We start from the raw sequence: 24,517 nt of genomic DNA, 5'->3' as shown, positions 1-24,517 counted from the left end.
AAAGTTAGCACTCCTAGCACGTCTAGGTGGATGATAAGGACCCTTCAACCTGAAACCTTCCTCAGTGGGATCCGGTACAATGGGTAAATGGTGATCTTGTATGGGTTGAGAGTTTGATGATCCCAAGGCACCTCGATCAATCACATGAGGGATCAGAACGGGGGGAGGAAATTATTCCTGCCTATTTCCTGACACTACAGATAGAGAGTGAAATTTGAAATTTGAATTCAAAGGAGCGGGCCCCAGGGGATCAATGGCTCTCCTTCGCTGATTATCTAGAGGTTGTAGAAAAGGCCTCATCACCGTCGCCGATGGCTGTCTTTTCAAAACCGGAGATTCCTTCCCCGGGGAAGGTGGTAGCCCCGAACAGTGGCTAGGCTCAGAAGGAGCAAAGTTGGAACCCAGATGTGATTTTTGGACTTCAATTCTGACTGTGAAATATTGGCCCGAGATCCAAATTTGGGTAAGGGAGGGGGGTAACTTCCACCATGGAGTAAGAATTTTAGCAGACACAAAACTCATACATTGGTTATGACTCCCTTCCATTTTTACCTCCAGAACTCCGCCAAATATATTTCCTATGGCTTCAACCATTGAGGTAGCCCAGACGTGAAGTGGGATGCCATAGAAATTAACCCAGAAAGCTTTTGTGCCTTGAACATATTCATAGCTCCAAGTGGATAAAGAGTGCAATTGACTTCCCCTTACCTCGGTACCTTTAGCCAGGGTCTCTATAGCCTCCTCCTCTGAATCAAACATAAATAAAACTTCGTCTCTTGATAAGATACACATACAAGGAAGGGAGGCAGTATCCCAAACTCCTTTAGCCCACAACCAAAGATCATTAAGGGCCCCAGAAGTCTCCTTCCTCCTTCCTATCAAGCAGGCTTTTAGGGTATCCAACCTCGTTTCCACCTCCTTACCCGAAATGGATAAAAGCGGAGAACCACCCTCGATCGATGAGGAGATTGTCCCAAAGTCTGGCTAGCGGTCAGCTTCTTTACTAACCAAGGGGGCTTCCGAGATGGTGTGGTTTGCATCAGAGGTTGAAGTACCTTCCTTCTGTCCAAATGGCACCTTCGACATCTGCCCTGCCATCTGAAATTAAGATAGTCGCAAGATAAACAACCCCAGTCTCCAGGCTTTCGGATTGATTTTCCCTTACTTCTTGCTTTCCACAAACCCTTCTTTAGAGATGGGGTAACTCCAGATAGGTGATCCCGTTTGTTCTGCTTACACCATCGACAATAACTCCGCCACTTGAAATTGCACTAAGCACAAGAGAAGAAGAACCAATCCCCCACCCGCCTTACCATTCCAACTCAACTTGCTTCTGATGGTTTTGTCACCATGGATTTTCTTAAGAGTGGCATTTTGAATGAGGAAATGAGAAGAAAAACTCAAGGTTCTTCGTCCCATTCCGAAGCTTTGGTTGCTGAAAGAAGGGGGAGAAGTCAAAGTAGAGGTCCAAAAGGTAAACACAAGAGCTAAAGTAAGTCATGGTCATGGAAAAAGAATGTAGTGCTATGAGTGTGGCAAGAGGGATCATATTAAGAAAAATTGTTTCCAGCTGAAAAGAGAGAAGAAAAATGGTAGTGACAACAATAAGAAGAAGGATCATAATGACGATGATCGCCTCACCACCGCCACTAAGGAACTTGTTATTGTGTGTTATGATAATAATGTGAATTTTGCATGCAATGAGACGAGTTGGGTCATTAATAGTGGAGCTTCGCTTCATATCACATCAAATGAGTTCTTTACTTCCTACACATCAGGAAACTTTGGCACATTGAAGATGGGCAATGATGGCTTGGCCAAAGTTGTAGGTGTGGGAGATGTGTGTTTGGAGGCAAATAATGGAACAAAGCTGGTTCTCAGAGATGTCAGGTATGTACCAGATATTCGTTTGAATTTGATTTCAACTGGGAAACTCGATGATGAAGGGTTTTGCAATACCTTTGATAATGGACAAAGGAAAGTCACCAAAGGGTCATTAGTTGTGGCTAGAGAAAAGAAAGAGTCTTATTTATATTTGTTGCAGGCCAAGATTTCCAAGGGTATCTGTAATGTCGAAGAAAATGGGAATGCAACTGAGTTGTGGCACAATTGACTAAGTCACATGAGCGAGAAAAGTACGGGCTTATTGGCTAAGAAGAATTTACTCTCTGGAGTGAAGAATGCAAAACTTGTGAAAAGTCCTCATTGCTTGGCTGGGAAACAAAGAAGAGTTTCATTTCAAAGTCACCCTCCTTCGAGAAAATCAGATTTATTAGAATTGGAACATTCAGATGTTTGTGGTCCAATAAAACCGGTAACACTTGGTAGTGCTTCTTACTTTGTGACCTTCATTGATTACCATTCTAGGAAACTTTGGGCCTATGCCTTAAAGATGAAGGACCAAGTGTTGGATGTATTCAAGCAGTTTCAGACTTCAATAGAGAGACAGACAAGAAAGAAGTTGTAATGCATCCGGTCAGACAATGGTGGTGATTACATCAGACCATTTGATGAGTACTGCAGACAGCATGGTATTCGACATCAGAAGACACCTTAAAAAAGTTGAACGGTATAGCAGAAAGAATGAACCGAACATTGGTTGAGAGAGTCGGATGCTTGATTTCAGATGCTAAATTGCCAAAATTCTTTTGGGGTGAGGCTTTAAGTACAGTGGCACATGTTATCAATTTATCCCCCATTGTTTCTTTAGATGGTGGTGTGCCTGACAGAGTTTGGTTTGGCAAGGATATCTCCTATAACCATCTAAGAATATTTGGCTGCAAAGCATTTTTTCATGTTCTAAGGGATGAGAGGTCCAAGTTGGATATCAAGACGTGAGAATGCATCTTTCTTGGTTATGGTTCTGATGAGTTCGGCTACAGACACACCGGTATCTGAACACCAACCACCCATTTCGGAGCGGGACGAAATGGGGGAACAAGACAAAGACCACGCACTTCTTTATGATCTAGTTGAGAAGAAAATTGTGAGGAGTTGGGATGTTGTTTTTATTGAGAATCAGACCATAATGGATATTGAGAAAACAGAGAAGACAGTATCCTGAGATTATGATATGTGGGTTGATGTTGACTCAGCCTCATCCACCGAGTTGCAGACAGTTGCAAGATCAGGTTGAAAACAATACTCAGTATGATGTTCAGGATCAGATTTCATAACAGATTCAGGATCAGACTCAGAATGACCAGCAGAGTGTAGATGACAGTAATACTTAGGCAAATGGTGTCGTTGATGTTCAGCAGCATGTACCTGCAGTTCCACCAGCTACCGCTTTCAGGTGGTCTACCAGAGACCACCATCCAACTGTTAGATACTCTCCCGAGGAGTATGTGCTAGTGACAGATGCAGATGAGCCTGAAAGGTTTAAAGAAGCGATGGAGGATGCGAACAAGAAATGATAGGTTGATGCGATGCAAGATGAGTTGAAGTCGTTGCATGAAAATCACACCTTTGAGTTGGTGACATTGCCTGAGGGCAAGAGACCTTTGAAGAATCGATGGATTTATAGTTTGAAGGATGATGAGAATACTTCACATCCTCGATACAAAGCTAGGCTGGTCGTTAAGAGTTTCAGTCAGAAAAAGGGAATTGACTATGATGAGATCTTCTCACCCGTTGTGAAAATGTCTTCAATCCGGGTTGTTTTAGGTTTGGCAGCTAGTCTTGATCTTAAGATTGAGCAAATGGATGTCAAGACCACTTTCCTTCATGGTAATTGGGATGAAGATATATACATGGAACAGCCAGAGGGTTTCAAAGTGAAAGGAAAAGATACTATGTTTGAAAGCTAAAGATGAGCTTATATGGGCTGAAGCAAGTAGCAAGCTCCGAGACAATGGTATACAAAGTTTGAGTCTTTTATGGGGGAGCAAGCCTATAAAAAGACCACTTCTAATCGTTGTGTTTTTGTGCAAAAGTTCTCTGAAAATGATTTCATCATTGTACTGCTCTATGTGGATGACATGCTTATAGTTGGCCAGAATGTTTCGAGGATTGAAAAGTTGAAGCGAGTTTTGAGCAAGTTGTTTTCAATGAAAGACTTGGGGCCGGCTAAGCAAATTCTTGGTATGAGGATAGTTGTGACAGAAAGGCCAAGAGGTTATGGTTGTCTCAAGAGAAGTACATAGAAAAAGTGCTTCAAAGGTTCAAAATGGATAAAGCTAAAGTGGTGAGCACACCTCTTGCTGCACACTTCAAGCTTAGTAGGAAACAATGTCCATCGAGTGAGAAAGAGGTGAAAGACACGGAGAGAGTTCCTTATGCATCAGGCATGGGTAGTTTGATGTACGCAATGGTTTGCACAAGGCCAGACATAGCTCACGTGGTTGGAGTAGTTGGTCGATTTACTTCAAATCCAGGAAGAGAGCATTGGAATGCAGTGAAGTGGATCTTAGGATATCTCCGATTGTTGTTGGGTATACCGATTCAGACATGGCAGAGAATGCTGATACTAGAAAATCTAGTTCAGCTTATTTGGTCAATTTTACAGGAGGAGCTGCGGCTTGGCAGTAAAAATTGCAAAAATGTGTTGCCTTGTCCATAGCAAAGGCATAATTCATCGCAGCAACTGAAGCTTGCAAGGAGTTGCTTTGGATGAAAGCCTTACGCAAGAACTTAGTCTCTCTCAGGAAAGGTATGTGCTACTTTGTGATAGTCAAAGTGCTCTCCACCTCGCGAAGAATTTCAATTTTCAGGCGAGGTCGAAACATATCGGCGTGAGGTATCATTGGATATGAGACATCTTAGAGTCCAAAGAGTTGAAACCACAGAAAGTACATACCGAAGACAATGTTTCAGACATGATGACAAAAGGTACTTTCGAGAGAGAAGATTGAGTTTTGCCGGCATCTGGCTGGCATAGATTCCACTTGAGGAGTCTGTGTTGGAATCTCCCTCATTGGGCTGGAGGGAGAGATTTGTTGGGCTTAAGTCCGGCCCAATAAGGGCTTATTTGGAATATTATTTAGACTAGAGGGACATTATGGTCTTTCTATACTTAAAGCATATCTCCAAGTGTAGCCCTAATATTTGGCAACCGAAGAACAACACAAAATAGAGGAGAAAGAGGAGAAATTCCAAGGAAATAGGGGTTTCAGCAAAGCAGTGATCAAACCGACGATCAGAGATCGATCTGTGGTCTGATTGAGCTGATTTTTGGACAGCAGGTTCATGACTTCCTGATCTACATTCTGAACGGTTGGATCATGATTTGGAGTTATTTAAATCAGGATTCTGGATCTTTTACAGACTACAGTTTTTGGGTGAGTTCTTCACCATTTTCTTCATTTTTTCTTTTTTGTTGGAGTTGATATTGTTGCTCTATCTTCACTCATATTTGTGGATTCCATTGTTGTTGGAGTGAGGGATGTTTATCCCATTGATGATGTTGAGAATTAGGTTTTGTACCTAAAGTATTATAGTGAAGATTTGGATGGACTCCTAGAAAGGTCCCGTGGTTTTTATCCTTCACGTTGAAGGAGTTTTCCACGTAAAAATTCTCTTGCGTTGATTGTGGTTGTTTGGTGGTACTTAATTTGTGGTTCGTATATTTTCATTGTTTGTGTTCAATTGTTTCCTCGCCGGTTCAATCAAAGCGGCATTAATTGTGCAAGGGGTTTTATGCACCACTATCTACAGGATTCAACCAAGCCAAACTCAATCAGTACCACCAATCATGATTAGTTTACTAAAGTCTTCTCTTTCCTACTGCATTAAAAAAGAATTTAAGTCCTACTGAACACAAATAATTTTAGTGATAAAAAAAAAGAGTTATCCCTGTAACTATCTTATTGATGAGGTTAACACTGATTACGAAAATCAAAATTAGTATGGTGCAAACTTGCATGGACAAAGCTACAGATATGATGTAGATCAGATGCAAATATATTAAAGAAACAACTAAAATTAAAGATAATAAAGATTTGATCAAAGATGAATACTTTAAACGTGGCCTTATTGATTCAAATGAGCATTAGGTGTCAATTCAAACATTGTAAGTTGCGACATCCTGATCGACATGATTGGTTAGATTCAAACATTGTAAATAATAAATACTATTGACTACATGCGTAAATTAATTTCTCATATAACATAACAGACAATGCATTATAGACTCAGCATTATTAGGACTGCATGTGGAGGTTAGCCCAAAACAAACAGTGGACACCACTTGTTACTAATCATTGACATTGTAGCGGGAATGCGAGACTAAGATTCAAGACTAAGGGGCCGTTTGGATACACGGATTTTAGAATCCAGGTTTTAAGTTTGAAAACAGTGTAAAAGATGGCACATGATCAAGCTGCTGCATGCTGTCCTGGCAGCATTTCTTGGATTTTATGCGAAAAATTAAGGTTTTAAAAATCTCTCCTACCCTAAGATTTCTAAAACCTGGAAATATGGGAGGATCTGCTACTCTCTTGTTGATAGGAAGAAGGGCGAGAAGTCAAAACCAAGTAAAAAATGACGGCTGATCCGCTTTTCTCTTGTCTCTTAGCTACAATTTTGAAGAAATCCCAGATTCAAAAATCCGGGTATCCAAACGGCCCTAAATGTCTAGAAACAAGTAAGGCATGTATGTATACAAACTTATACTTGCTAAAACATGTCAAACATATAGGGCATGTTTGACAACAATGAGAAAATATTCTATGGAATATTTGTGGGGCCAATTGTGAGAGATGAGCGGAGAGTGAGGTTTGAGAGGGTGGGAGTGAGGGGAGCATAAAAAGTCCCTAAAACAAGGTCTTCCATATGACATAAGCCCGAACAAGAGCACGGTCAGATAGAAACATGACTTCTTATTTGGACAGGACAAAGCCATGACTTATTTAGAGAAGGATGCCTGCTTCTTTTTTTCCGTGGAAAGAACAGCAGCATCCCAGGTAGTAAGATGGAAAGATTCTGGGGATTTGAGATAAACGAAAAGATCTGTCATCTATTTCCTTCTACTACCAAACACAAAATCAAAACAAAGAAAGGAAATTTGGAAAAGAGTTTCATTCTCTCTCTTTCCATTCAAACCAAAGAGGCCCTTTTTTCCCACACCAGCACATGCCAAAGATGCAAATTTGATTCCTTGGTGAATGTGAAATGCTAGATTTTATGTGCGCGCGAGGTCCAAAATATCGCCTATCAGCACCAATTTTCCATGCCAAAAAATCTTTTCAAACAGATCAAGATTGGACAAGAAAAGGACTCTAAGGAGAGATGGACACAAACAAACCTAAGCTCAACTTGGTTGCTATAAAAGATACACTAATTAAGGGAGTTTGAGTTACAATTTCTCACTAATCTAATGCAGAAGTAAATAAAACATAAGCTAAAACGTTAAGGACATAGAAAAGGGAAATTGGTCCCGTGTTATCATTCCTTTTCTATCTCCATCAGTGAAAACTTTCCTATACAATACCATTCATTCAGCAGGACCCCAAAGTATTTTTTTGCCTGAAGCAGGTATCAATGAAGATGCATAATGTAACAAATTAGAGCATAAAATTATCAAGCAGAGGTATTTACACAAGATTTCGTTAAGTCTGTCTACAAGATTGAGGAATTTACGTGGAGGTTCTCATCTATCGCTCTGTCCCTTAACTGGGTGGGACCCAGCCATTATGGGACAGGTTTAAAGGGCTTTGCCTAAGGCGTTCCATCAGCTCTGGAGCTGTTGGCGTATTAGGAAGGTACCTAACATTTGGTATCATAGCAGCCACCACGTCCCGTGTTCAAGTCACGGAAGGGGCGACCTACGGAAAGGGCTACCTGGCAAAAAGGCTAGAGTGAACGCCGTCACAGAGTGAGCTGCCAAGGACAGTGGATGCGGAAGCGTGGTGGAATGTTACGGTCCTGAGTGGGGGCCCGCCTAGGTATGGGACTGGGTGGGACCTAGCCTGGTATGGGACATGTTTGAAGGGCCTTGCCTAATGTGTTCCATCAGCTCTAGAGCTTTTGGCGTTTTGGTAAGGTACCTAACATTAACTCATCTATGAATATAGCACAATGCCACAGACCGTGACATTCACCTTTCTCCCGTGCAATTACCTTAGCTGAATTCCCTTCCACTTCCAGCTTCTCATTATTAATCTCCTGAAAAAAATCTCAACCCAGCAGGCCCCCAAAGTGGATGGGCCGCAACCAAAAATCACGCCGATTGAAACAATAGTCTGTAAATGTGGTTTGTCAGTAGAATATGTTTTAATAGACCATTTGCAGTCCTCAAAACCCCTTTGATCAGAAAGGTTCATCCTCTGCCCACGTGATTTTTCAGCTACAGGCCATTCATGGCAGTGCTTGCTTGATGAAAGGTCTAGATCTTGTAAATGTAGAACAAGTAAAAGGGAGAAGATAAGAAATAAGTTCAACATAGAATCCTACTACTACAAAATGATGAATTTGCTCTCCAACACTTATTAAACAATCAAATGCTGATTTCTTCGTGACTTTTCTACATTGACAAAACCCGGCGCTCACGATCTCAGATGACTAGGAATGTACCGGAGTATAGGTTCAAACTCTGAAGACTTTAGGGAGTTAGGCAACTGTAAGTCTGTAAGTACTATAACTTTCAATGGTGATTCCAGACACAGTTTTAAATTCCGGTTTCAAACGGTACGAAATGAAAACGTATCAATTTCAGTTGAAATTTCAACGGAAATCCTGTAAAATCACAGAAACATATGGGAACATATGCAAATTAGTAATACACTGAGGACTTGCAATTTTGGCTTCGGTATACATTTCGATGATGATGGAAAGGGTACCATTTCGGTCTTTCCGTGTCAATTTCGAAGGAAATTCAAAACCATGGTTCTAGATGCTTCTGGCTTCCACAAATACCATCTTTTTAGATCCAATCTTGTCACAAAGATCAATATGTTGATAAGATAAACATTTGAATTTAGGTGCACCACTAGAAAAATTAATATATGATTTAAGTGTAATGGGGCTCCATGTAGCCTCTCATTATAAGAGTAGAAGCTCTCAACTACAGCCAATGAGAGCTTACCAACTATAGCATGGTTGCAAATTGGCTGATCAACAAAGAAGCACTACAGACTTGATAATCTTATAAAAAAAACTACTGTTGGATTTTATTTTTTTAATGGTTACTCCAACTATTGGAATTTATGGCATTTAAAAAAAAAAAATTGACAATCTTTGAGAAACTCCAACTATATATCCATTCAATGCACACGGGGCAACATTGCCATTCTCGTCGTTGACGAATATGTTGAAGAAATATTCAGTGACTCGCAAAAACAGATGTGGCCAGCTAGAAAACATCAAGTACCTGAAATGAATGGCACATTTGTGTGGAGTGTTAATCATCATTGTAAAAGCTGCATTCATGTCAAACCATCTTCTACCAAGGCATCATTGATCACCACCCCAACCTTCTCTTTAGCTCATTCACAGAATAGAAACACCGCAATTTTTAGACAACTCAGCAGGTCAAAGTAATCAGAACCATCACTGGAACAACAGGTCCCCCTTGACAGTTGGAGTGTCTTATTGCTGCCATAGTTTTCTGCCTTGCTGCCATTCACACTCAGCACTAGAAGTGGAGACCTATAAATTCTCTTTTCACAAAATTTGTTGAAACAAATCCCACTATTGCAAGCTAAACGGTGGGAAAACCTGTAACATGAATTGAAACTCAACAGTCAACCCAACTAGGTCATGATGCAAGCCAAGTCTTCTCTAGAAGGTAATTTTTACTTATACCGCTCGAGAAGGACTCAATCAGACACTTCAGAAAGCCAGAAGAACTTGCTGGTCATCCAACTTTACAGAAAGACTTCCCTGAAACCTGGTCCTAAATAAAAGTTGGAAGATTGAGCTAGGCCAGCTGAAGTCTTAGAGCCCCTGCCACGAAAAATATTATGAAAGAGTGCCTATGCCTATATGCATCATAAATAACTAACAATGACAGGCAGAAGTGGGGCAACCTGAACCCTCCCCATGAAAAGAGTAACTTACTAATTAGTGCCAAGGGAATGCTAACACCCAGCATGGATGAGAAACATAATGCACTACAATGGCAACTAAAAGTGGTGTAACCTTAGGACATAGGGTTCACAATAAACTGGTGTAGCCCCATTTGCTACATAAGAGGATGGTTGCTTTAGCCACAACCCTGCCCATGAAAAGAGAACTTACAAACTAGTGCCAACGCAATGTTTAACACCCAATATGAACGAGAAACATAAACACACTGAAATGATAGATAGAAGTGGGGTAACCCCAGACTTAAGATTCACAATAAACTTTTGTAAACCCATGTGCTACATAAGAGGAAGGAATGATTGCTTTAACCAGGCTAAAATTTAAGGTACTCTTCCACAAATGCCTAAGTAAAGCTGATGCAGGACCAAAAGGGATCATAACTTAGGTCTGCTGATTTGATTTACAGCAGCAATGAGAGAGGCAAACGTCTAAGGTTTCGGATTTAATTTGAGGGCCACATGTTAGAGAAATATAATAAGGTAATGGAATAGTGGAACAGGTTCTATAGGGGTTTGGGGGCAAACTAGGTAAACTTTAGGATGGATAGGGAGGATACTTGGGACTGAAGTGAGGACTGGAATGACAGATCGGTCCAGATCTGGACTGCTGTTAAAGACCTGTACGGTTATTTACATATCTGGACTGTTATGACAGGTTTGTACTATCGTGGTTGGATTGGGTAGAGTGGACCGAATTAGGACTGGTTTGGAACGCACAGGTGAAGGGAAAAATCTGAAGTTTATGACAGATCAAAAAACTAAATAAAAGAATACATGTTTCATGGTTTCTTGGAGTCTCAGATCAGGGTTGGTTGTGTGGGTAGGAATTTAGATTTTTTTTTAATGGTTGGGTACGAATTTAGATGGATCACATCTTTGGGGGCAGATTAGGTGATCAATTTTTTTTTTGGGAGAGAGAGAGTTTGGGGAGCCGGGGTGGGGTTATGGTAGCGTTTAAATACTGTTTCTTGCATCTGTAATCAGATCAAGAACAATTCAAGAAAGGGATCTAGGGCTCTGGCTAAGGGTAGGGTAGGGAGGGCAGTTTGTGAATGGTAGGAGAAAGAAAGAAGGTTATCGGTTGGTTGTATGGATAGTTCTACAACAATAAACACAAATTAAATTGATGGAAAGCAAGACTGAGACTGAGTAAAGAAATAAAGAAATAGAGAAGAGATCTTCCTCTCCGCACCATTCACGAGTTTTTCTCCATTTCTCTCCTACATCATGCTAATGCCTGAAAAACACTATTCATGTCATTACCGCGGGAGCAAAGGCCTTACATATATAGGCAAAAACAAGCAGATTGAGCAAGTAGTTGTGGGCGTACTCTAATCCTACTAATACCCACAAAAAAAAAATCTTATAACTTGGACTAAAATACACTTCACTTAAGGTGTTGTCAATTGTAGCATGCATAATATCGTGAATAGTAAAGTGGTCCCTCTTTTATAACTTAACTCACTTGAGTGATTTAAGTGACAATCAAAAACCCAATTTTCCCTCATTAACTTGATCTTCTTAAAGACTCACTCTAAAGTCCGAACCCTATGAATAAAATAAAATAGACCATTCAAAAGAAAATGAATAAAATAAAAGAGATGCCCTAATAGGCATGATGAGACCCACCATCCTAGTTAACTACTTAATTCTAGTGAAAGATGGTCTCCCTTCATTGATATTAGATCTACAACATCTAGTTCTCTTCCCTTTTGGTCCTGTATCAATTTGGTATCCGAGCCAAGTTTTTTTATGGCAACTCAAAGCGTAAGGGCTTACAAGGAAAACATGCAGATGGTGATGGGCCACAGGATGATGTAGATGATTTGTTTCCCTGCAAAGCGAAACAACTACGAACCGCACCAGAGGGGGAGTGATACGATCTCTGAAAGATCGCTCTAAAAGTTGCTAATAGAAACGGGTTTCAAAGTTCAGAGATAAGAGGGAAGAAGAAGAAGAAAGGGAGGGAAAATGCTTGATTCGTTTTTCATTCGTCTTTCAATGATTTTACCACTATTTAAGGATTCAATCCACTAATTGGTACAGCTGTCATTTACTCTAACAAACTAATATTCTCTTTTACTTGATCCAAAAAGACAAATGTGCAATCTTGCACTTCATTCACTACTACAGAATTATTTCCTAACTAACCATTAATGACTGACATAGTCTTTTAACCATCCAGGTTGTCGCTTAAGTCTACGCCCCCTGCTGTCCTTTTCACGATCAGCGTGCTCCTCTGATTCCTCTGTATAATCCTTGTCCTCCAGTTCTTCTCTGTACGCTGACTTATGCCTTGAGGTATTACTACTTGGTTGCTATCACTGCCCACCCCATGAAGAATGACCTTGTCCTCAAGGTTTAAAGTTGGAAAATCTGATTTCAAGGTTGACGAATTTTCCCAAGAAGTATCCTCTGGTAACAAACCATGCCATTGAACCAGTACTTGTGTAACATGTATGTTATGTTGAAGTGCCACTCGTGTGTCTAGAATTGGTAGTGGGGAAATGAGTGGATGATTGTCAATACTCTGATTAGGTAATTCGCAAACAGCATGCGGTGTAGGGCCATAAAATGGCTTTAGTTGTGAAATATGAAAGACAGGGTAAATGCGATTACCTTCAGGAAGCTTGAGTTTGTAAGCAACGGAGCCAACTCTGTCTGTTATCTCATAAGGACCGTAAAATTGTTTGCTCAGTTCCTGAGAAGCTCGATTAGCGATAGATTGTTGACGATAGGGCTGTAGCTTGAGGATAGGGCTGTAGCTTGAGTAAAACCCAAGTTCCGACCTCAAACTGCTTGTCAGTTCTGTGTTGATCTGCCAGATTCTTCATACGAGACTTAGCCTGACGCAAATTTATCTTTAATTGAGCTAAAATGGTATCCCTTTGTCGTAATTCCGCATCGACAGCCTGTACCGAAGAACTACTTGGAATGTAATGTGGCAAGGATGGAGGTGCCCTTCCATAGACCGCTTCAAAAGGTGTCATTTGAATTGCACTATGGAATGAAGTATTATAAGAGTACTCAGCCCAAAGTAAATGAGGATGCCAATGCTGTGGATTCTCATTAGAAAAAGCTCTCAAATATTGTTCAAGACACTGATTCAATTCCTCAGATTGGCCATCAGATTGAGGATGATATGCGGAAGAGAGGTTTAAAGATGTACCACTCAGCTCAAACAATTCAGACCAGAACTTACTGAGAAAAATTGGGTCTCGATCTGAAACGATTAACTTCGGCATCCCATGATGCTTAACCACCATCTCAGTGAACAGTTTAGTGACTTTAACTGCTGTTAATGAAGAAGGTAAAGCTCCAAAGTGGGCATATTTTGACAAACGATCTATGACAACCGGTATAACAGTAAATCCATTTGAAACAGGTAACCCAGTAATAAAATCCATAGCAACGTCTTCCCAAATCAACTCGGTATAGGTAAAGGTTGTAATAAACCTAATGGGAAGAAGTGGAATATTCGGTTTGTTGACAAACAATGCAATCCTTCACATACTGTTTCACATCAGTCCATAATTTGAACAAAAAAAAAACTAGCAGATATGCGCTTAACTGTGCGAAGAATTCCCGGATGACCAGCTTGGGAGGTACTATGAAATTCGTATAGGATCTTGAACCGTAGTGGAGAAGTCGAGCCCATAAAAAATCGATGCTTATGAAACAATAGACCATTCTTAATAGAAAAATCTGGTGGAGCTGATCCCTTACGAAGCTGATCATGTAATTCTAACAATTCTGAATCAGTAACATTCTCATATTGAAGCTGGGAGGAAATATTGAATATTGGTGTGGATACTGCCATTTGCATTTGTTCTGAAATGTCAGAATTTGATACAGAATTAAAATCAGCAACCCTTGATAACGCATCTGCTGCCTGGTTGTCCTTTCCTGCTTTATACACAATGGAATAGTTTTATCCAAGTAATTTGCATAAGTAATGTTGTTACTCTGGAGTTTGGATAACTTGAGCCATCAGATTTTTCAAACTACGATGGTCTGTATAAATGATGAAACACCTCCCAAGCAAATTACTGCCTCCATTTCTTCACTGCCTCTGTAATTGTATACAATTCCTTCATATAAGTTGAGGCAACTGACATCGTTGGAGACATTTTCTTGCTAAAATATGCAATTGGATGCATGTCTTGCATTAACACAGCTCCAATAGCTCTGCTGGAAGCATCAGTTTCCACTACAAAATCTTTGGGTCTGTTCTGTTGCGCTAACTATCTGGTAAAGGAAAAGGAAATGACGTGGCAATTGAAAAAAAAATGGAAAGGAATTTGAACGGAAGAGCAGGGGAACGAGCATTCTGCTGCCGGGAAATTGTAGGAAAAATAAGCAGAAATTATAAAATGATGCGTTATGTCCTCTATGCAACTGCACAGATTGAACATCCTCACAGCTATTTTTACAATTTATTGTAAGAACAACATCCTCACAGCTATTCTCACAATTCATTGTAAGAACAGATCTCTGTTGCACCAAATCTATCGAAGCTAATATTGTTTTAAGCTATACATTCAAAGAAGAAGACATGCATGACTTCACATATATATTTTTAAGGTAAAATTCCTGTTTTATGAATCCAAGATAAACTACCAAGATTTTCAGATACTATCGTAGACTTGCTGTAGTTGTTGATGATCTCGAATTGGTCTAACTAGATTTTCTCATATACTAATGACCTATCACAGACCATTGAAGCATTGATCACAATCTTTTTGCTAAACCGATTTCAGTTATGTTTTTTAAATGATCACGGGAGGGGGGGAGAAGAGAGAGAGAGAACCCAAAAATAAAAAGATTTCAAAGAATAAAAACGAAAACAGAAGAGAGAGTGAAGGAGGGGGAAAGTGAAATTTCAGCCATGGCTGAATGATTTATAGAGGAAAAACGGAGGGATAGAGAGACGGAGATGGGAGGAGGGAGAAAGAGAATAGCAGGTGGTTTTTGCTAGAGAAAGAAGAAGCCCCGATTTTTTGATGCAGGACACAGGTAGATGGAAGCTCTGTTCAATGGAGTTAGGGTTTTAGATGTGCTTATGTTCTTTTTTCATAACGAGTGTCAAGCCCGACAAGTCCAGATTCCACTGGTATTCAACTCTTTTCCGCTCTTGAGAAGAGGAAAGTTGAGCGCTGATTTTGAGGCTACACGTAAGATGGAGCGGATTACACGTAGGATCGTGGGATTCTACTTTTAGGGCAAAAGAACAACCGTTTTAAAATCTTTCCATGGAAAATGGGCTATTTTCCTTTTCCTTTCACTCCTAAGTTTGGCAACAGAACACAGCCTTTGGAAAAATCTGGCAATGAGATTACTGGCAATTGAGTTACGAGAGATTTTAAGGTGTTGAAAGCTTCCTGAGCTTCTGTAGACCAGTAAAAAGCATCCTTTTTCAAAAGATTAGTACGAGGAAATGCAATTGAAGCATAGTTTTTGACAAATCTTTGGTAATAGCCTGTGAGGCCAAGAAACCCTCGTAACTGCTTCAAATTCATGGTTGTCGGCCATTCTTGCATCGCTCGAATCTTATCTGGATCAGGTTGAACGCCTTTGCCTGATACCAAATGACCCAAATAATCGATTTGAGATTGACAAAAGTGACACTTACTGAGTTTTGCAAACAACTGGTTAATAAACAAGCTATGCAAGACATCGTTTATCCAAAGAATGGCTATAAATCAGAATATCATCGAAGAAAACGATGACGAATTTCCGTAAAAATGGCCTAAAAATCAGATTCAAGGTGCTTTGGAATGTAGAAGGTGCGTTTGTGAGACCAAAGCATAACCAAAAACTCACAGCATCCTTCATGAGTGCGAAAAGTAGTTTTAGCACAATCATCCATTTTCATTCGAATTTGATGATAGCCTGATCGAAGGTCCAATTTAGAGAATACCACAGCTCCATGTAACTCATCCATGAATTCATCTATCGTTGGAATCGGAAATCTATCTTTAATTGTAATAGAGTTTAAAGCCCTGTAATCGACACAGAATCGCCATGTGTTGTCTTTCTTACCAAAAGGACAGGGGAAGAATAGGGACTATGGCTGGGTACTATGATCTCATCTTGTAACATTTCCTGAACCAATCTTTCAATTTCTGTCTTTTGGAAATGAGGATACCTGTAAGGTTTGGCATTAACCGGTTGAGAGCCAGGTAAGAGGTGAATCGAATGATCCATGGCGCAGAACGGTGGAAGGCCGGTTGGTTTATGAAAAACCTGACTGTAGTTATGTACAATATTGGATATAGCAAAAGGTAACCCATCCGGAAAGGGAAGACAAGTAGTATCGTCTGTTGAATTAGAGTGTGTTGGATTGTCCAAACAAACCAAGTGAAAATATGAAGCAATGGAATCATTTTGGGTTAATCCCTTTAATTGAGCTGCCTTAAGAGGAGTAGGATTCAAGTGAGGTTCCCCAACCAGTTTGACAGGTTTATCATTCCAAGTAAATTCCATTGTCGACAGTTTGTAATTGGTGACAATGGGACCTAATTCCGCCAACCATTGAATACCTACGACTATATCAGCCCCTTTGATTGGTAGGATGAAGAGATCTAAAAAGAAAACATGGGATTGCAAAGTGAGCTTGAATTTTAAGCATTTCTTTGAACAGAGAAGGTATTCACCATTTCCAATAAGAACTTTGAAAGGGGAAGTGGGTAGAATAGGCCAGTTCAAAGATGCGGCAATTTTTTCCTCAACAAAATTGTGAGTAGACCCAACTTATGTTGCTGCATTTACTCTGGTAAGACGAATTGTACTCGGATTCTGGTGGCCAACCATAGCATGAAAACTTATTTCAGCAGGTTTTTCAGTGGAAAAAATGTCACCTTGCTCAACAAGTGAATCTGGGAAAGACTCCTTGGAGGGTATGTCTGTATCATTGTCTAATGCAGAGAGATGATATAGTCGTTTCCTACAATCATGCCCATGGAAATACTTCTCATCACAAAAATAGCAAAGTCCTTTGTCCCTTTTAATTTTCATTTCATCCATGGTAAGGGGTCTGGTTCGAATTGGAATTTGTTTGAGGGAAGGTGCTGGAAGTGCCGGAATAGAAACATTAGGTGGATTTAGTAACAAACCAGGATTTCCTGTAGGTTTTGACCAATTAGATTTCCATGATTTTCGCATGTCATTGTATTTTTGTTCGTAGATTCGAGCCAATGAAAAAGCTTGTAACAAAGAAGAAGGATTTTTCACCAACAATTCTCTCTTTAGATCAGGTTTTAGGCCAGAGATGAAGAAACTAATAAGGAAAGATTCGAACAGACCACTGACCTTATTTGACAGATCTTCAAATCCAGACTGATAATCCTCAACCGAAGTGATTTGTTGAATCTTTGCAGGAGCTCCTTTATGATCTTCATAAATAGAAGGCCCAAACCGTAATTGTATCGCATCCAAGAACCCGCGCCAAGAATTCAATAAATTGTTAGTTTTAGCCCATTGAAACCAGGCAAAAGCAAAACCTTCTACATGAAAAGAGGTGATGATGAATCTCTGATCCTCTGGTGTACTTTAATAGTTAAAAAACTGTCAGATCTTGAATGTACAACCAATCGGATCTGTACCATCAAACTTTGGCACATCCATAAGAATGAAAGCGACTGGAACTGGTTTGTAAGGGCACAATACCATTTTCGGAACTTCCAGATGATTGATCCTCGTTACTGACTCTTAGAATGGCAACTGATTGAGGTCTGGTTTGCAATTGTTTAATCTGATTCACCAATTCCTCATGTTGTTGTGCTTGCAGATGTCATAATTCATTTAGCTGTTGTTGATGGTGTTTGAATTGTTCGTCAATCTTGGATTGAGCACGTGTGTTATCAGCCATTGATAGATCTAAATGAGTACAGAGAAAAAACAGAATAATGTGAGAAAGAAAACAAAGGAAGGTGAAGAAGATCAATGAAAGCGCCAATGATACGATCTCTGAAATATCGCTCTAAAAGTTGCTAATAGAAAAGGGTTTCAGAGTTCAGAGAAAAGAGGGAAGAAGAAGAAAAAAGGGAGGAAAAATGCTTGATTTGTTTTTCATTCCTCTTTCAATGATTTTACAACTATTTAAGGATTCAATCCACTGATTGGTACAGCTGTCATTTTACTCTAACAAACTAATATTCTCTTTTACTTGATTCTAAAAGACAAATGTGCAATCTTGCACTTCATTCACTACTACAGAATTATTTCCTAACTAACCACAATTGACTGACATAGTCTTTTAACCATCTAGGTTGTTGCTCAAGTCTAGGCCCCCTACTGTCCTTTTCACGATCAGCGTGCTCTGATTCCTCTATATAATCCTTGTCCTCCACTTCTTTTGTACGCTGACTTATGCCTTGAGGTATTACTACTTGGTTGCTATCAGGGAGATTCAGGAAGATTGGCTTTGAACTACTACTTTCCACACGCTAGTCAAGAGTGGAGATAAGCTTTGCAAGCTTATCATTGATGACGGTCAAGAGTAGGGATAAGCTTTGCAAGCTTATCATTTGATGACGGTCAAGAGTAGGGATAAGCTTTGCAAGCTTATCATTGATGGAGGTAGCAGCATGGACGTTTTGTCACAAGCTACGATTACTGCAATTGATCGCTCAGGCATATCTACACCCATACAAGATAAAGACTACTCTCGAAGTAACTAAGCGCCCCTTAGTCAGCATTCCAAAAAAAAAAAACTAAGCACACCTTACTTGTTATTTCTTATCCTATGATTTGGCTGACACTTAGAATTTATTGCCGACTCACGTGTCCTGCTGTGTCCGACACGACACGCGTGTCCACACTCCTTTGAACACTTTTACTTGTTTTGCTGGAAGTGTTAAGACTTAATGTGCGTGTGTGGACATGTTTTTGTACCGTGTCAAGTGTGGCATTCTTTTTTTTATTGAATATTGTGTTTACCTTATTTAGACAACTCGTATCCATGTCGAAACTGGACACACGAATCTATATCCACAAATCATGACTACATATACTTTCTATTTTAGACGTGTCCCTATTTCTAAAGTTTGGGGGTTTGTCGTGTCCGACACTCCGTGTCTGTGTCGACACGCGACACTCTGTCTGTGTCCACAAATCATAGTTCTTATCATAGTTACAAAGATTTAATGTAGTGTGATATAATGCCCATGAATTTTACACACATTTCTCTTAGACGTCCTTAGATGTACGACCAAGATGCATGTCATTGTGAGAAAGCCAATACTTACCATTTCATTTTCAATGGCATACAAATTTCTCTAAGGCGTATGTCAGTTGAAGACATCAAGAGTCACAAAAAGGGCGGATTGGAACCAATAGAGCACAGGGGAAAGCTTGTATACGAACATCATAACGATATTGGAAGAAAGGATGGCCGTTTGAAGATACGGAAAGCTTGTATACGAACATCATAACGATATTAAAAGTGCTTAACTTCAAGTGTCTAACAAAAGCGGCAATTGTTACCCAGAGTCGATTCTGCCAACACTTGGCGTGTTTACATTATTTAAGGATAAAGGTGGTAATCACTAATCGAGAGCACATGGAGGGGAATAATTTGCTAGAAAGGTATTACAGAAACTTCAGAAAGCGGCAAAAGAAGCCATTGCTCTACAAGTTGCCAAAACTAAATTGGGAAAGTAAGTGGAACTTACTTGGCGATACAGGTAGAGAAGCGCATGAGGATTGATATGAAAGAAACCCTAACACAAGACAGTCCACGGCTGCGATCTACTTTACAGGAAATACAGCTTTAATTTAAGAAAACCATAACACTACTGAGAAAGGAGCAAAAGGCTGTGAAAAGAGGAGCAGAACAAGTCCGAGATGCCATTCATTTCGTGCACAACACACATTCAAAGGAGACGCCGATAATATTGGTTGTGGAATTGAAAGGACAATGCCGAGAACGATAAGGATGAAGTCCATGATGCTAAAGAGATTCATGAGCCAACTTTATGTTTACCACCAATGCATCTTATGTAAGGCCTTCATTCCGCTGGAAATATATATTATTGAATGGAATTTTAAAAAATTGCAGCCCTGGCAATTGTTGGAGTGAGATGCTCCAAGCCCCATGTCTCAATGTGATGCTTTGACAGCCTAAGTGTGGCTCCTAGGAAAACCTAGAATGATTCTATGTTAATTTCTTTTCTCTTCTATTTCCTACTCTTTTACTTGAGTTTAGTCTTGAAATCCATCATTTTGATTGTGGTTATTGTTCAAGAACCAAGCATAAAACCACCTTCTTTCTCTCCCACCATTCACAAATTGTCTCCCCCATCCTTGCAGAAACGATAGACCCAGCCATATATCCCTTACTTGAATTGTTCTTGATCTAATTATCGGTCCAAGAAACTGTCTTTAACCTACACACTTTACCCATAAAGACCCCGCCCCAAAAAGAAAAAAAAAAGAAACAAAAAACAAGAAAGAAACAAAAAACAAGAAAAAACTCCTCAAGAAAAACATCACCTAGTCTGCCCCCAAATCTGTGATCCCATCTAAAATCCCACCCCCACATCCAGCCAAACCCACGATTTCAAGAAACCTGCAACTCGTGGTTTTTTCTTTTTCCTTTTTTGATATGCCATAAACTAGATATTTTTCTCATCACTTATTAGTTCGAGACCAATCCTAATTCAGTCCACTCTACCTAACCCAACCAAAACAGTAAAAAACTGTCATACGTACAGATATGTAATAACAGTCCATCTGTCCAGATCTGTCATTTCAATATCAACCTCTACTGGCAGCCAAATTGATTCCCAGCCATCTATAAACTTATTCTTTATTCCTTGACATCATACCATTTCATTAAACCCCAAACCTTTCTCCTTTAATCCCAATTCTACAATTAAAATCAGCAGTCCTAAGTCTATCTTCCCTAACCAATCCAGCATCAATTTTGTATCAGAGCTACAATATCTAGTTTATAGAGGAAGTACAAGATGCATGTCAATGGCACACTAATACCAAATATATTGTATGTACTTGGAGAGGCCTTCATTATGGGCTACCTTTAAAGGGCGTTCTGTGTCGTAGCACAAATACCAAGGCATTGGAGTGTTCATGTAGCATTCCTGATGTAAGATGATCAAAGGAAGACCTCATAATTTGCTCAGATACCAAATCTGATGTAGGAACAATGCCTGTGAGAATGATTTTGGTCCTCAAAGAAAGCTTTTAGGTAGGTTTAGTTGGTGTGCAGACTCTGAATAGTTTCTTGTTTGAGAATAGGACCTTACATGCAGTTTTAAACTTAGACTGGAATTTCAATGGCTGAGCAAGACTCGCTGTTGAAAGGAGTCTAAGCTTCCTACCATTACTTTTGGTGTTGAATAATCTACATTCATGTATGTTGATTTAACTGCAGATCTGGGCAGGGAACAACCAAGGATTTATTTTTCGGTTTAGGTGTCAGTGTTAAAGTATAAAAGATTAAATACTGCCTTTCTCCAACAGCTTGAGCTATTGGAGAAGTTGGTAAGTTAACATGGTATCAGAGCAAATGCCTGGGTTCAAACCTCCTTGATGGCAAAATCCACATGCAATGGCTAAACCCAAAAGTGGGGCCACACGTGAGGGGGAGTGTTAAAGTATAAAAGATTAAATACTGCGTTTCTCCAACAGCTTGAGCTATTGGAGAAGTTGGTAAGTTAACAGTTTTGGCCACCACTCAAACTGAAATATTTAGGTTTCGGTGGGGAAATTTCAGCCGAAGTCATATAAAAATATGACAATAATTTGGTTTTTTTTAATTTCCACCGAAATATCTAAAATTTCGATAGAAATTTCGGAGAATTCGGTGGAAATTTCGGGAAGTTGAGGTTAGGAGTCTAACCAAGAAAGTCACTCTTATGCTTCTTCCTAAAAAATATTTATTGGGCCCTACTTTTGCTCGCTTACGCGATCAGATGTGTTGATCTGAACTGCATCCATAGGACGAGGCAATCAACATTGAAAACACCTTCATCAGAAAACCCTAAGCCATCTCTTTAAAATCCTTGATCAACCCATGTTCGGGGTTGTACCACGAAAAGCAAAGAAAATGGTTGGCAAATGGCAACCACGGAAAAATAGTCCATGAAGTATTTATGGGGCCACTTGTGAGGGATGGGCAGGAGAGGTCTTGTGTGAGGTGAGCATTAAATCCCCTAAAAATAAAGGAAAACCCAAGTTTTTTTGGCTTGTTTATAGACCAAAATGACCATATATATATATGTGAAAAGGCGAAAATTGCATCATAAAAAGACCAACATACCCATGACACATGAATATGTTTTGATAGGGTGGTGATGTGGATCGAGAATGCCACACGGAAACTCTTACTATTTATATTGGTATTGTAAGATCGGAAGAGAACAAACACCAAAGTGATTTTGTCAACGTCATAAGAGAGGCCTCGGTTAAGATGAAAACTAAAGGACGTGCTAGACTCTTGGGATTTTTTTTAAAAAGTAAATCCTGGTTAAGAGTGACACTAGCTTGAAGAAAAAAATGTAAATCTACTTCCAGAGGCATGCTAGACTGTTGGAAATTTTTTTAAAATAAAAATCCTTATCCTCATCTAAAAAGACGTGGGCTGCTTCACCGCCCCATCAAAACATGAAGTGTAAAATGATGGGCCCCACCCTATGCATGGTTTGCGTTGAGTTGGTGGGACCCACCCTATCAAAGCATATTGCTGGAGGAGTAAAATAGTGGGCCCCACCTATGCATATGCTCGGGGCACATCCACTCGGGGATATCGTGAGACCTACCCTATCAAAACCTGAGGTAAAATGGTGGGCCCCCACCCGATGCATGGGTTTCAGTTGAGTTGGTGGGACCCGCCCTATCAAAATGTTAAAGGACCCCCCTATCAAAACAAGAGGTGTAAAATGGTGGGCCCCACACATAAAAACATGACGTGTAAAATGGTAGGTACATGGTTTGAGTTGAGTTGGTGGGACTGACCTGATATGGACACAGGGACGAACTTGGAGTGCTTGGGCTTCCTTAGGCACAGGTGAGGTACAATATTTTCTTTCTCTGTGCTGCATTTTGAAGGAGGATGTAATATAGTATAGTGAATATGGTGTGTGTTGTAAAGGGGCTGGTGGTGGAGGTGTACCATTGAGGCGGGCCACCTGTGTGTGCTGCGACCTCAGCAGGTGCAAACGGCCAACAACTACCAATTAGTTGGATTTAGTGCCACCTAAGCAGCCTCTATGAGTTTTCAACAGCTAGCTACCAGCTGGTTGATCTTCAGAAGATTCATTGCTGCTTATAAAGAGGGATTTTAAGTGCTCAATTGAGTCCAAGAATCGGTTTGGGGCTTACAATCAGTTGTCACAATCTAAAACGAACAAGTCCTAAACAAATAATTAAATAACTCGATAAGCAAAGCAACACAAGCCTAATCATGCTGATCCAAAACAAAAACGCATTCTTGCATTATCTATCAATCTGCAACTTCTGCAAATAATACAAAAGAGAGAAAGTGTTCGCAAGAGCAAGGAATATTCAACAAACATTGAAACTCGCTATAACTCAATTTCTATTAATTATCATAAAATAAGACAATTTACCCCAACACATAACAATCCAAAGTTCCAAACAATTATCCTTGTAATTATAAATCAAATCAAGTGTATAGTAAAACAAACCCTTAGATCTTATCAATGTCCTCGTCCTCAAACTCAATATAATCATCACCACCACCATCATCCTCCTCATCTAAACCACCAGCAATACCCTCATTCAGCCTCGTGTTATCCAGCAACTCGCCATACGCCTTCTTAAGATTACCAATAACATATTAATCAATAATTTTGCTCATTGATGCCCGCAAAACAACAATCTTAACCATTGATCCACAGTTAAGATTGTTCGTCTGATATTATCTTTCACCAATTACCCTATGAACAATCGGCCCCAGCTTTTGACTTGTTTCAAACATTGTACTCGTGTCATGTATTTACTAGACCAAGCTCTTCCTACCCTTATCCACCAATTTAAAAATTGCGGACCACAGCTTCCTTCAGTGGTCCTTGTGGGACCACAAATTCCTTGCGTAGGAGAACACAACCTTGAGAAAATTCAGAGAATAGAGAGTCTAATAGCTAATTTTTGGTGGGGAAGCTCCGAATTTGGACTTAAAACTCATTGGGTGGGGTGGAAGCGGATTTGCAAACCTAAGGACGAAGGAGGGCTGGGGTCTAAATCTATGGTGGATCTCAACAAGGCCTTTCGTATGAAGACCCTACACAAGCTTCATCTTAGGAATTCTCTTTGCAGTGAGTTTCTAATATCCTGTTATGGTCGTGGTCAACATCTCAATATGGTGGAAAGTAATGCCAGTAGCTCTAGACTATGGAAAGAAATCTTGGAAGTGAGGGAAATCTGGAAGGAGCATGCTAGATGGGTCGTTGGGAAGGGTTCAATTGGATTTTGGACTGACCTTTGGCTAGGAAGAAGACCATTGGTTGATT

General features: G+C 40.0%; 1 protein-coding gene across 31 annotated transcripts in view; it reads right to left on the bottom strand.

The window, feature by feature from the left end:
• LOC143855088 (uncharacterized) overlaps positions 1–23,938 on the bottom strand; it is a 31,427-nt gene extending 7,489 nt beyond the window's left edge. For 10 of the 31 annotated variants that reach the window (XM_077365456.1, XM_077365465.1, XM_077365443.1 and 7 more), the window contains exons 1-3: positions 17,334–18,109; positions 12,642–14,270; positions 9,308–9,882 (exon numbers count right to left, since the gene is read on the bottom strand). Coding sequence is in view for 1 of the 31 variants with exons in the window: in XM_077365450.1 (XP_077221565.1) it covers positions 17,334–17,455 (122 nt within the window). In the remaining 30 variants the exon portion in view is untranslated. Of the gene's footprint in view, positions 1–9,307; positions 9,883–12,641; positions 14,271–17,333; positions 18,113–23,692 lie in introns of those variants that run through there. The other 21 variants (XM_077365306.1, XM_077365325.1, XM_077365361.1 and 18 more) reach the window with 12 other exon arrangements.
• Between the last annotated feature and the right edge of the window lie 579 nt (positions 23,939–24,517).

This window comes from Tasmannia lanceolata, unplaced genomic scaffold, assembly GCF_043159265.1.
Source record: "Tasmannia lanceolata isolate RefF3 unplaced genomic scaffold, GAP_Taslan_0.1 ptg000003l, whole genome shotgun sequence".
Taxonomy (NCBI): domain Eukaryota; kingdom Viridiplantae; phylum Streptophyta; class Magnoliopsida; order Canellales; family Winteraceae; genus Tasmannia; species Tasmannia lanceolata.
The sequence above is the reverse complement of the archived record's forward strand: the minus strand, read 5'-3'. Positions and strand labels throughout refer to the sequence as shown.